This window comes from Colobus angolensis, unplaced genomic scaffold (genome assembly GCF_000951035.1).
Source record: "Colobus angolensis palliatus isolate OR3802 unplaced genomic scaffold, Cang.pa_1.0 Scaffold4, whole genome shotgun sequence".
Lineage (NCBI taxonomy): Eukaryota > Metazoa > Chordata > Mammalia > Primates > Cercopithecidae > Colobus > Colobus angolensis.
This window is the reverse complement of record NW_012117376.1, coordinates 16536805-16550965: the sequence shown is the minus strand read 5'-3', so window position 1 is coordinate 16550965 and position 14161 is coordinate 16536805. Positions and strand designations below refer to the sequence as shown.

The 14161-nt window shown below is 38.7% G+C and overlaps 1 protein-coding gene across 3 annotated transcripts in view; it reads left to right on the top strand.

Annotated features, from left to right (window-relative positions):
* CLIC4 (chloride intracellular channel 4) overlaps positions 1-14161 on the top strand; it is a 112033-nt gene that overhangs the window by 64257 nt on the left and 33615 nt on the right. For 2 of the 3 annotated variants that reach the window (XM_011955640.1, XM_011955642.1), the window contains exon 2: positions 1491-1600. In XM_011955640.1, the coding sequence (XP_011811030.1) occupies positions 1491-1600 (110 nt within the window). The remainder of the gene's footprint in view (positions 1-1490; positions 1601-14161) is intronic. The other variant, XM_011955641.1, reaches the window with a different exon arrangement.

Here is a 14161-nt window from a genome sequence, read left to right as displayed (position 1 = left end):
AAAGAATAATTAATAGTAGTAAAACGTTCTGAAACAAATAATTCTGATTCGATGGTGTTAACTTTTGTGAGGTTTTTTGTTGTTGTTGTATGTTTTGTAGAGATGGGGTTTCACTGTGTTAGCCAGGCTGGTCTTGAACTCCTGACCTCAGGCGATCTACCCGCCTTGGCCTCCAAAAGTGCTGAGATTACAAGCATGAGCCACTGTGCCCGGCTTATAATTCATATTTTTATTATACCTCTTCTATGTTTAGATGTGTCTAGATGTACAGATACTTACCATTATATTCCATTTGCCTACAGTATTCAGTACAGTAACGTGCTGTACACGTTTGTAGCCTAGGAGCACTAGGCTATACCATGTAGACAAGGTGTGTAGTAGGCTATATCATCTAGGTTTGTGTAAGCATATCCTGTGATGCTTGTAAAATGCCAAAATCGCCTAACAGCACATTTCTCAGAATGTGTCCCTATCAGTAAGTGATGCATGACTGTAATTTAAAATAAATGAAACAAAAAAATTCAGTTCACTTGAACTAGCCCCATTTTAAGTACTCCCTAGCCACATGTTGCTAATGGCTACTATATTGGACATTGGCAATATGGATCATCTCCATCATGTATTAAGTTCTCTTGGGCAGTAGTATACTAGACTGGTCATTTTTATTATTTATTTATTTACTTATTTGTTTGTTTATTTATTTTTGAGACAGAGTATCTCTCTGTCACCCAGGCTGGAGTACAGTGGTGTGATCTCAGTTCGCTGCAACCTCCGTGTCCTGGGTTCAAGTGATTCTCCTGCCTCAGCCTTCCAAGTAGCTGGGACTACAGGCACCTGCCACCACACCCGGCTAATTTTTGTATTTTTAGTAGAGACGGGTTTCACCATAAAAGGCTGGACTCAAACTCCTGACCTTGTGATCCTCCCGCCTTGGCCTCCCAAAGTGCTGGGATTACAGGCCTGTGCCACCACGCCTGGCCCTAGACTGATCATTTTTAAGAAAAGAAAGAGGCTAGTGCTAGCTGGGTGCAGTGGCTTTATGCCTGTAATCCCAGCACTTTGGGAGGCTGAGGCAGGTAGTTCACTTGAGTCCGGGCGTTCAAGACCAACCTGGATAACATGGTGAAACCCTATCTCTACTAAAAATATTAAAAATTAGCCAGGATGGTGGTACGTGCCTATAGCCCCAGCTACTTGAGAGGCTAAGATGGGAAGATTGCTTGAGCCTGGGAGGTTGAGGTTGCAGTGAGCTGAGATCGCACCACTGCACTCCAGCCTGGGTGACAGAAGGAGACCCTATCTCAAAAAAAAAAAAAAAAAAAATTGGCTAATGAAAAGACAAAATAATAAAGACCCAAATTTCTACTCTTCCTTCCACAATGTAACTTTTCCTGGCTTCTTGTACTCTTGATTAAAATTCAGAAAAAGTTATGTCATGTTGAGTATCATCACTTTGACCTTGTTTTTTAATGTTTAATTCTGTTTTCCAGGCTGGCAGTGATGGTGAAAGCATAGGGAACTGCCCCTTTTCCCAGAGGCTCTTCATGATTCTTTGGCTCAAAGGAGTTGTATTTAGTGTGACGACTGTTGACCTGAAAAGGTAAGACATGGTCGCAGTTTGCAGTCAACTTAAGCTGAACTTTCTTTTCGGTTTGGTCCTATTTTCACCTTGATGGCATGTATTCTCTAAAGGAAATATATTGTATTAAAGTTCTGCTGGTTTTGGGACAAACTTAACTTGTATATAACTATTTTGGACAAGTCACGCTGTCAGTGTACTGCATGTGGTACTCAGTCTTTTTTAGGAACTTTTGTATGTTTACCTTAAATTTCATGAGCAGCACCAGGAGCCAAGTGTTAGTGTGGATACAGTGAAATCCTTGACTTCTTTTTTCCAGTGTAAACATGGAGTCATGAAGAACTTTCTAAGCAGACATCATCTTGGCCCCAAATGTGTTAAATGTGTGACCTATATAATCTGGATCTTTAAAGACAAGGATTTTTAGGAGGTTGAATACCATTGTTGTCAATTTCATTTAATTTACGTTTCAGGGAATAGCAATAATTTTCTATAGCATGATTTTAATCATATTTGTTTAAATGTATTGTAAAATAAGAGCAATTATCTGTGGCCCCGTGTCTGTTCTTGCTAAGTGAAGAGTTGTTTGCAGCTTTCTCTCCTGGATGACTTTATGGCTTATTTTCCATAGTGGAGAGGGCTGAGAAGAGCCATGATGAATAGAAAGCTCTGTTTTATTCAGGAATGTGTATTGAAGAACATTGATACATCCCCTTCCCCAAAAGATTTAAATCAAGGGTTAAGAATAGTTGTATTAATGGGAAAATCTAGAGTTTGGCAGTGGATTCCTCTTGATGCAAGTGTCACAACATGATTTATTATTATACTTGTTTTTAAAACTGTTAGTCTGTTCTTACATTGCTATAAAGAACTACCCGAGACTGGGTAAATCATAAAGAAAAGAGGTTTAATTGACTTACAGTTCTGCAGGTTGTACAGGAAACATGACTGGGGAGGCCTCAGGAGACTTACAATTATGACAGAAGGCAAAGGGGAAGCAGACACGTCTTTCATGGCCAGAAAAGGAAGCAGAGAGAAGGGGGAGGAGTTACATATTTTTAAACAAACAGATCTTACGAGAACTCACTCACTGTCAAAAGAACAGCAAGGGAAGTCTGCCCTTGTGATCCAGTCACCTCCCAGAAGGCCCCTCTTCCAACATTAAAGATTACAATTTGATATGAGATTTGGGCAAGGACACAAATTTAAACCGTTATTATATATCAAGTCATGAACAGTGTCCAGAAAAAAATATTGACAGCTTATCACTTGATAAAGTGGCAGAATTCATGTATGTCACCCTTCTGAGCGTCATATGGTGATAGTTACCCGATAGCTATAATTCCATTCCCAGTTCTGGGTTAGTGTACTCAGATTCGTATCATTCCCTTAAAATATATTTTTACTTACTGCTAGTGCATATATTTGAAATTTTACAGACTTTAAAATTTATTGAAAATAAACCATAAAGTCATCTAGGAACCCCTTTAGTTATGTATATAAATGTAGAAATAAGACTTTGGGAATAGTGAGTTAAAACTACAAGCTCTTGGGAAGACATTACCTTTCATGTTGGACAGAGATGTTGTAAGAATGAAATAAGTCATGTAGTTACCCTTCTATTACTGTTTTTTTAATACATGTATACACAAAGGAAGTTTCCCAATATAACTCCTAAAAACAGACTGTGCCATGAGGCACACACCCTTACTGTGTCCTAAAATACATGAATTTCGCCTATTCCATTTTTGGCTTGGAGCAAGTGAGTTGACTGCCATGCTTTGAAAAAGCCTTCATTGAATAGTTTAATACAGTGCTTTAATTGTGATACATACCAGTAATAGCGTCATAAATGATGGGAATCTGGGTCAGAAAAGGAAGTAAACCCATTATAGCTATTTCAGAGTTGTCTGTTACTTTTCATTTGCAGACTTTTTAAAGGCATTATTCCTATAGGTTGATTGATATTTGCAGATTTGTATATATATGTTTATGTGTATATGTGGAAATATGTGTAAGTGTATATGTTTAAGTGTATATGTTAAGTGTTTATATATAAAAAGTGGCGCATGGGAGGTAGGCATTCAGGGCCTCATAATTAGAAAATATCAAAGAAGATATATGTTTATTACCTAGGACTTTATGTAAAATCAACAGTAGAGAGCACTTGAAATTGAAGCATATATTTTTTGGTCTTCTTTAGCAATCATAGGTCTCCAGTAAATCTAAAAAATGCTTCTTAGGGCAACTAAAACTATACAAGTAGTACATGATAATGAGTCTTTACCATCCCTACCCCCTAGTCATCAACTTCCCCTTCAGAGAGATAATTTATTTTAGGTTTGGTCTTTATTCTTCCAAATCTTTTCCTTTTTTCTTTTTCTTTTTCTTTTTTTTTTTGAGACAGAGTCTGCCTCTGTCACTGAGGCTGGAGTACAATGGCACGATCACGGCTTACTTTGTAGCCTTGAGCTCCTGGGCTCGAGTAATCCTCCAGCCTCAGCCTCCCAAGTAGCTAGGACTACAGGCATTTACTACCGCAGCTGGCTAATTTTTTATTTTTAAGAGACAGGGTCACCCTGTGTTACCCAGGCTCGTCTTGAACTCCTGGGCTCAAGCAGTCCTCTGACCTTGGCCTCCCAAAGTGCTGGGATTACAGATTTTAGCCATTGTGCCTGGCCTTGTCTAGATCTTTTCTATGGGTTTACATACTTATAGTCATAAACAAAAGTTTAAAGAGAAGGTACCTCAAGAAAATGAACATTGGTTCAAAAAAAGCAAAAACAAAAACAAAAACCCACCAGTATATATGAAAGCTATCACAGAGGAATAAAACATCCCTGTAGTACTTTTCATAATATATTCTTAATCTTAAAACATTAAATGTGACTCTTTTTAGAAATTTGTGGGGGAGAAAATGCCTATAGTGCTTATTTTCCTGCTTTTCCTGGTAATTGCCTAATATCTTGGTGAGAAGTACTGACTCCAGAACAAACCAGTGGAGAACAATAGAACTCCTGAGAGTTACTTAGCAGCTTACTTTATGATTTGAAAAAAATGATTGTTACATGACATTTCATCCATAAGAACAAGCCCATTTCTAGTTCTGGCACTGTATGACATGTTCTCTTTGAATCTCAGTTGGCATTAATGGCTATGCTGGTAGTATTCGTGTGTCCCTTGTGAGGCTTTGAACAATCTCCCATTACTTGCCTGTCAGAGCAGCCTTAGTGCTTTGGTGGGAGTCATTTCCAAACCTAATTTTCTGTTCATATTGCAATTTAAAGAACGTTTAGATAAAAAAAGCGCCCAGGCTTCACAAAGAATTTCGATTTACATAAACGATTTGAACAAAAGCTTCAGATAATATAAGTGAAAATATTAAAATTGAGGGCAGAGTTAAGGATGTTCTGGCATGTCATCAGTTGGGAAACAACCATGGCATAGTATAGAAAATTTCAGGAGTGAGACCTGGCTGCGTACGAGAGAGCTCTGTCACTGATTTCACTGGGACCTTGGGCAAGCTGCCTCGTCTTCCTTGGAGTCAGTCACCTTATGTTTAAATTCAGGAAAAAGGAAGGGAAAAAAACTTCACTTTTGTAATAGTTTAAAATGTTACAATGGAACTATGAAACTGATAGTTCTGCATATCTTAAAAGGCAGTTAGAAACTCAGAAGAAAATGTGATTCCCAAATAGACTCTTCAGATAGTTTTATTTTCATGATCATGTCTCTGTGGTTCCACCTTTCTGAAAACAGTCTTCAGTAACTTGAGAAATCAGTTCAGTTTCCATGATCTTCAGTAGCAGCAGCATGAATGACACATGCCAAGAGACTAAATGGAATGAAACAGGCCTGTCTTTCAGAGAGATCATCTATTTCCTGCTGCTGGCCAGACAGGAAAGTCAGACTCCATTTTTCCCCTTTGTAAAGTTGACTTGAGCTGCATGAAGCACTTGTTAGAACAGTCCAATTCAAGATAATTGTGCTTTATGACTGCATTCAGAATCACATGTGTACCCAGCGTGTGTGTGTGTGTGTGTGTGTGTGTGTGTGAATGTGTGTGGTGGGGGGTGTGTGTGTGTGTGTGTAGAGTGTGTGTGTCTTTGTGTGGGTAGGTGGGTGGTGGGAGTGTGTGGGTGGTGGGGTGTGTGTGAGTAGGGGTGTGTGTGTGTGAATGTGTGTGGGTTGAGGGGGTGTGTGTGGGTGGGTAGGTGGGGATATGTGTGTGTGTGTGATTGAGAGACGAGGGAGACATAGACACACAGAGAGGGAGTACTTTGTTGCTATGTCTTTATGTTCTTTTTCAAGACGATTTCAAAGATGATACATCCTGTTGAGGCTGCTAAGAGCTGAATTAATTATTAGTGAATTTTTTTTTAAACCTGTTATCAGTATACACTTTACTTCTAAACTGTTATTAAGATGTTAAAAATTATAGAATCTATATTTGGGCTGGGCAAAGTGGCTCCCTCTTGTAATCCCAGCACTTTGAGAGGCCAGGGCAGGCGATCACTTGAGGTCAGGAGTTCAAGACCAGCATGGCCAATGTGGTGAAATCCTGTCTCTACTAAAAATACGAAAATCAGCCGGGCATGGTGGTGAGTACCTGTAGTCCCAGCTACTCGGGAAGCTGACGCAGGAGAATCGCTTGAATCCGCGAGGCAGAGGCTGCAGTGAACTGAAATCACGCCACTGCACTCTAGCCTGGGCAACAGAGTGAGACTCCATCTCAAAAACAAAAAGGAATTACGGAATCTGTATTTGAAATCTTTTCATGGGTGCTATTTTTTTTTTTGAAGTATTCCTCCACATATTGACATTAAAAGTAGACAAATTAACAATAATCCAAATCAGTAAAATTCTTAACTGGTTGAACTGGGACAAAGACAAATTCTTAGTGACAAAGAGTCTTGGTGTCTTTGTTTTGTTGAGTCCATGATTAATTCGTTCAATTAGTGACTTGACTCTCAGTCAAACCAGAATATAGCAAATGTAGTATAAAGAATAATTAATAGTAGTAAAACGTTCTGAAACAAATAATTCTGATTCGATGGTGTTAACTTTTGTGAGGTTTTTTGTTGTTGTTGTATGTTTATATAGTGTCCAGTAGTCTCTTTGGTATGTGTGAATTAATTTTATGCCTTGAAAATCAGCACCTTCAAAAAGGAACTCAATTTTTTTGGGTTATTCTCTTTCTGGAGAAAAAAGGAGCTCAATTTAAAAGATAAGGCCTACATACCTAGTACTTTTTTCTTCATTGGGCAAGTCAACTTGTTACAGATAGGTCATCTTCAAGAGCCAGCTCTAGTGTCCTGTAGCTATGCTGCACTCATTTCATACCGAGCAGCTGGAACTAAGTCACCAGCCCAGCTTCCTCCAACTGTTGCAAGTGTACTGAATTATATTTTAATAGAAATTAAGCCACTCAAGTCTCTGAAAACATTAGCTCCTATAGGATTCCTCCTTTTCATTCCTTTCTTTTCCTTTCGGTTTTGTTTTTATTTCCTTTTCTTCATCTAGAAAGAAAATGGGAAACAACAGAATAATTTATTTCATCTGAAAGACTACCATGACAAGTGAGGGTAAAAATAATAAACCCCAAAACACGAGAATATTTGCACCCTGTTGCAAGGCATGAGTTCTGTGCACTTTGCTCTTGATGTCACGTAAGGGAAATATTTGAATGAGTTTTAATCAAGTGTTGAATATTTACTAAAGGCCTTTTTGGAAGTAAATCAAAGATGTCTTGAAATTTTTAGCCATTACCTATCGGCTTAGTTTCATTTATCTCAAACTGCACTTCTTACAGTGTTACATTTCTGTGAAACATCTGTAAAATGAGCCTTTGTGGGTCAAACAGAACACCCGAGGCCTGAGAGTGCCAGGTGAGAACTGCAGGTTGAAGAATCTTAGATTCTGTTTGGTTGATATATAGCTTGTGAGTGAATCAGATTACTATTTAGAACTTGTCCATTTATTTGAAGTCTACTAACACGTTTGGAGGCACTAAAATTTCTTCTCAAATTCTTCACTTGGAATCAGGAGCTGCCATGGTTGTCTGCCACCTCAACAGTGAATCCTAGAAAACAGTTTTATCGCTTTATTTAAAAAAAAAACACATGTGTATATATTTGTATATATAGCCTTTCAACTGAAACAAGATAGACTAGTCACTAATCACAAATATGAATGGAAAATTGGTAATCATATGCCCTTTTAAACTTTCCTTGGTTGTATATACAACTCTAAATTAATCAGACTCTGTTTATTACCAATCAGTTAATGCTAGGTAACCATTTATGAACCATCAGCTCTATTAAAATTAAAACTGCCAATCTTATTTCCTGCATGATGCTTTGTTAATGTGATACTAAACGTGGGTAATGACTTTCATTTGCATACTTTTAGTTCACTTTCACGGGCCTTATTTGATTTAATCTTTATAGACAAAGCAGATCTTATAAAAGAGGAAATCTAGACCCAAAGAGGTTGTAATTTACTTAGTCATGAAGCTGGTAAATGGCAGAGCTTTTCTATTTGGGACTTCAAGCCAGTCCTTTTTATTCAGCCTTGGTTCTTCTTTCTCTGATATGCTAACTTTTTCCCTCTCCCAATGAATATTTTTATTTGGGAGCTGGGTGCAGTGGCATGCTCTCTAGTCCCAGCTACTCGCAGCTGAGGATCACTTGAGCCCAGGAGTTTGAGGACAGCCTGGGCAACATAGCAAGAGAGGGAGACCCCTATCTCTAAAAAAAGTTGAATAAAAATTTTAAAAAATTAAGAATCTTTTTGTTTAGAGAGCTTAAAAACTTTCATAATTAATTATAGAAGTAATAGGTGTTATTTATTTTATCCCACATACCCTACCTGACCTCTACCCTCTTTGGGGTTTTTTTTTTTTAAACATTGAGACTGTTATAAATAAAGTTTCAGTGCTGCAAAAGAAATAGCACTCGAATATAAAATTTTCTTTTTAATTCTTAGCAAGGCAAGTTACTTATATGGAAGGGTGCGCTCTTACAGATGGAGCAATGGTGAGCGCACACTCGGAGGAGGGAGGGGAAGGGGTTCTTATCCCTGATGCACGTGGCCCCTGCTGCTGTGTCGTTTCCTCTATTGGCCAGGGTTAGACCGCACAGGCTAAACTAATTCTGATTGGCTAATTTAAAGAGAGTGACCGGGTGAGTGGTTTGGCCGGAAACGTGGTTGTGACGGAGCAGGTAATCGGAATGAGTCAGGGTGGAGCAGGTAATCGAAAATGGTTGCTTTACTAGGAAGTTAAGTTTGAAAGTAGAAGGCGAAGAATTGAACATACTGACATATTGATTCTTTGAAAAGAAATTTAGAACTCATATCTAACAAGACCTTCTTCCCCTTTATCTAATCTACCCTGTTCTTAAAAAAACTGCTTGTGAAAAACAGACTTATATAATTAACTTACACTTAGGTATTTGACTGTTCATTGGATATGTTTTATGACTTTGGAGTGAGAAAATCGTTTTCCAGGTAATCACAATTTATATATGACAAGATTAAAAAACAGTCTTTTTTTTTTTTTTTTTGAGACGGAGTTTTGGTCTTTTTTATTGCCCAGACTGGAATGCAATGGCGCAATCTCATATCACTGCAACCTCTGCCTCCCGGGTTTAAGCGATTCTCCTGCCTCAGCCTCCCAAGTAGCTGGGATTATAGGCATGCACCACCATGCCTGGCTAATTTTGTATTTTTAGTAGAGATGGGGTTTCACCGTGTTGGCGAGGCTGGTCTTGAACTCCTGACCTCGGATGATCTGCCCACCTTGGCCTCCCAAAATGTTGAGATTACAGGCATGAGCCACTGTGCCTGGTCTACAGTCATCTCTTGGTATCCATGGGGGACTGGTTCAAGGACCCCTGGTGGATACCAAAATCCATAGATGCTCAAGTTTCTTATATAAAATGGAATAGTATTTGCATATTAACCTACAAATAGCCTCCCATATACTTTAAATCATCTCTAGGTTATAATACCTAATACAGGGTAAATGCTATGTAAGTTGTCATTACACTGTGTTTAGGGAATAATGACAAGAAAAAGTCTGTACATGTTCAGTACAACTGCAACCACCGGCCTCCCCCTGCCCCTGCCCCGCCGCCCTTTTTTTTGAGACAGAGTCTCATTCTGTCACCCAGGCTGGAGTATAGTGTGTGATCATGGCTCATCTCAACCTTGATCTCCTGGGCTCAAGTGATCCTCTCACTTCAGCCTCCCAAGTAGCATGTGCCATCACATCTGGCTAATTTTTGTATTTTTTGTAGAGACAGGAGATCTAGCTGTCGATCTGTCTGCCTACCTACCTGTCTATAAAATATTCTTTTTTTTTTTTTGAGATGGAGTCTCACTCTGTCACCCAGACTGGAGTGCAGTGGCGTGATCTTGGCTCACTGCAACCTCTGCCTCCCGGGTTCAAGTGATTCTCCTACCTTAGCCTCCCAAGTAGCTGGGACTACAGGTGCCCACCACCACGACTGGCTAATTTTTTTAAATTTTTAGTAGAGACAGGGTTTCACCATGTTGGCCAGGCTGGTCTCAAATTCCCGACCTCAAGTGATCTGCATGCCTCAGCCTCCCAAAGTGTTTGGATTACAGACGTGAGCCACTGCGCCTGGCCTTTTAAAAAATATTTTTGATCCTCAGTTGATTGAATCCATAGATGCTGAACCCATGAATAAGGAAGGCTAACTTGTTTCATTTTGTGAAAAACTTTACCTTGTCAGACTAAAGAATGTTCAGTGAAAGGATCAGGGTTGAAAATCAAATCAGATTTTGACTTTTAAAAGTTTTGTTTTGGAGGTTAGGTTCTTATAGAAGTTGATAGAAAATATGTCTTATTTTTCTTTGTTTAGGAAGCAAGATAGACTCTAGAACTTGGACTTTGAGTTAAAAATTTTTGAATTAATGAGATAATTAAATAAATCTTTGTATCTTTGGTTGGAATGTAGTCATAGAAACCTGAGGCTTTCTAACCTAAATTGAAAGATGGAGCCAGAGAGAGAATATGAATAAATGAATAAGACCAAGGGAAATTGATAGATTATAAATTGGTTATAGGTTTTTGATTCCACTGTATCTTGAAATTTCTGATGATGAAGTATTTCACTTTCATGATATATTTAAATATATTCTTTTCTTTTTTTTTTTTTTTTTTTTTTTTTTTGAGACAGAGTCTTGCTCTCTCTCCCAGGCTGGAGTGCAGTGGTGCGATCTCAGCTCACTGTAACTTCCGCCTTCCAGCAATTCTCCTGCCTTAGCCTCCCCAGTAGCTGGGACTACAGGCATGCCCCACTATGTCCAGCTAATTTTTATATTTTTAGTAGAGATGGGGTTTCATGTTGCCCAGGTTGGTCATGAACTCTGATCTCAGGTGATCCACCCGCCTCGACCTTGCAAAGTGCTGGGATTATAGGGATGAGCCACCGTGTGCAGCCAGTATTCTTTATTTTATTCAAATTCTGTGCATTTATGGTCAGGAAGGAAGGAAGAAAGCAGGCAGGCAGGCTAACTTAATAACAAGATAAACAACTCTGGGCTATAATAGGAGGGAGAAACATTCTTTAAAACAATGTGCTGTTGTATTACTTTTCTTGAAGTACGCATTTTTATGTTTGCTTTTTTAATTATGAAAGTTTTCAGACATGCATAAGAATAGAACAGACTTCTCTGTAAACCCAATTCCGTTATCAAGATCTTGCCACATTTGCTGTGTCCCTTTTTTCTTATTTTCTTTGCTGAAATGTTTTAAAGTAAGTGCTAGACATCATGTCATTTCACCCCTACTTACTTCAGTGTATGTCTTCAAACAATGTGGACATTTTCTTCCCTAACCACAATGCTTTTATCTCCTGAAGTTCCTAGTATACAATTTGGGATTTCCCTGGTTATCTCTAAAACATCTTTTTATTTTTGGTTGGTTTGTTTAAGTCAATATCCAAGCAATTTCTGCTTTTTATGTTTGATTGTAATGTCTCTTAAGTTTTTCTTAATCTGTAACAGTCCCCCACCTGTGTCTGGTAAAAATGCCATTCAGCTGAAAGGTAGATTGTCCCAAATCCAGAATTTAGCAGTTGCTTCCTTGTGGTATCATTTAACTTTGTCCTCTCTTTCTCCCCCTCCCTGCATTTCCTATAAATAATCTCAAGACCCCTTTGTACTCTTAAATTATTGAAGGCCTCAAACAGCTTTCAGTTATGTGGATTATATATACTGATTTTACTGTATTAGAAATTAAAGCCGAGAAATTAGCCTGGGCAATATGGTGAGATCCTTATCACTATAAAAAATTTTAAAAAAATAGCTGGGCTTGGTGGCGTGTGCCTCTGGTCCCGGCTACTTGGGAGGCTGAGGTAAGAGAATCGCTTGAGCCCAGGAAGTCAAGGCTGCAGTGAGCCATGATTGTGCCACTGCACTCCTGCTTTGGTGACTGGTCTCAAAAAAAAAAAACCCTGAGAAATTTTAAAAATATTTATTTACTAATTCATTTAAATATACAACAATAATGAACCTACTACTTATTATAAAACATTTTTAATGTAAAACAACTGTATTTCCCAAAACAAAAAATAGTGAGAAGAGTGGCATTCTTTTACATTTTTGTACATCTTGGAAGAGATTTCTTGTGTCTGCTTCTGCATTCATTACCTTGTGATATCTTATACCAAGTAGCCAAGTAAATTTGGAAAACTTTACTTATATGTGCATGAGAGGAGAATGAGAGTGAAGAAGGCAAATGATGCCTTAGTGTTATAAGAAGAGTTCTAACATCATGGATCACCTGATGAAAGGATCTCCTGGCTTACAATTTCAGAAACAGCTGCCCCAGAGGCTGCTTTCTTTCATTTGTTGTTGTTGTTGTTGTTGTTGTTGTTGTTTTGAGACAGGGTCTCATTCTGTTGCCCAGACTGAAATGCAGTGATGTGATCACCATTCACTGCAGCCTCGACTGCCTGGGCTTAGCCTCAGCTACAGGCACATGCCACCACACGCAGCTAATTAAAAAAAAATTTTCATAGAGATAGGGTCTCACTATGTTGTCCAGGCTGGTCTCGCTCGAACTCCTGGACTCAAGCAATCCTCCTGCCTTTGCCTCTCAAAGTGCTAAGTTTACAGGTATGAGCCACTGCTCCCAGCCTGCCCCAGAGGCTTGATTAGATTGAGTCAACTTTTTTGGTAAGAATACTTCATGATGCTATATTATATACTTCATATTTTGTCATTAGGAAACACACCATATCTGGTCATCTCATTTTTTGATCGTAAGATTCATTGGTGGGTTTGGGTGAGCCATTTTGCTTTTTTAATAAGATAATACAAACATTTCTTGCTGTTAGTAGTTGTCAGCATAACAGTTTCACCATCTTTATCAGTGTGTTGTGGTATTTTCAATTTTTCCTAATAAACAGGAGGAAGATATCTTATTGTTTACTTTTAAATTCCCTTTATAGTTGTGCTATTTTACATTTTTCTATGTGTTCACTTGTTTTATCTGTCTCTTACCAATTTCTTTTGACCCATACCTATTTGATGTTTTTGATGACCTTTGAAATGAATTTGGACGAAATCCTTAGGTAATGTAGATTTTAAGCTTTTCTCACTCACTATAATACTTTGTCCATTCTTTGTTGCTTTTTACCTTTCATTATGCCATCTTGCATATATTGAAGTAATTTTGATATTAGATAGTCTAATCTGGTGATCCTTTTCCTTGTTAAGCCTGGACTTCAATGAATAATGGGAAAGAAATAGCACCAGAATTTGGAATCTTATAAAGGTGAAGATGACTGCAGGAATCAGCTGCTTTTCTCCTTTATTTTGCCAAAAAGAAAAAGAAAAAAAAGGCCCAAGGAAGTCATGAGTTACCCATCTTTACACAGTTAGTTGGGGCCAGAGTTGAAACCAGAGACTCACTCTCCAAAATCTTTTTTTCCTCCTCATTCTGTCCCTGTCTCTAATGAGTGCCTTAGTTAATTTGGAATGAGAATGATGGATTTTGTATTTTCGTTAAAAAAATCAAAGAATTTTCTTACCATAAATTATATATTTTGTGGAGCTTTGCTTCTTATTAGAATACTATTACATCTATTGTACCTAGTGGAAAAGTACTCTCCCTTCCCCTTCCCTTCCCCTTTCCTTTTCTTTCTTTCGAGACAGAGTCTTGCTCTGTCACCAGGCTGGAGTGCAGTGGCGCAATCTTGGCTCGTTGCAATCTCCGCCTCCCAGGTTCAAGTGATTCTCCTGCCTCAGCCTCCCAAGTAGCTAGAACTACAGGCACACGGCACCGTGCCCAGCTAATTTTTATATTTTTAGCAGAGACGGAGTTTCACCTTGTTGGCCATGATAGTCTTGATTTCTTGACCTCGTGATCTGCCTCCCTCGGCCTCCCAAAGTGCTGGGATTACAGGTGTGAGCCACCGCGCCTGGTCGAAAAATACCATTTCTTTTTTTTTTCTAGATGGAGTCTCGCTCTGTCACCCAGGCTGGAGTGCTGTAGCAAGATTTCTGCTCACTGCAACCTCTGCCTCCGGGGTTCAAGTGATTCTCCTG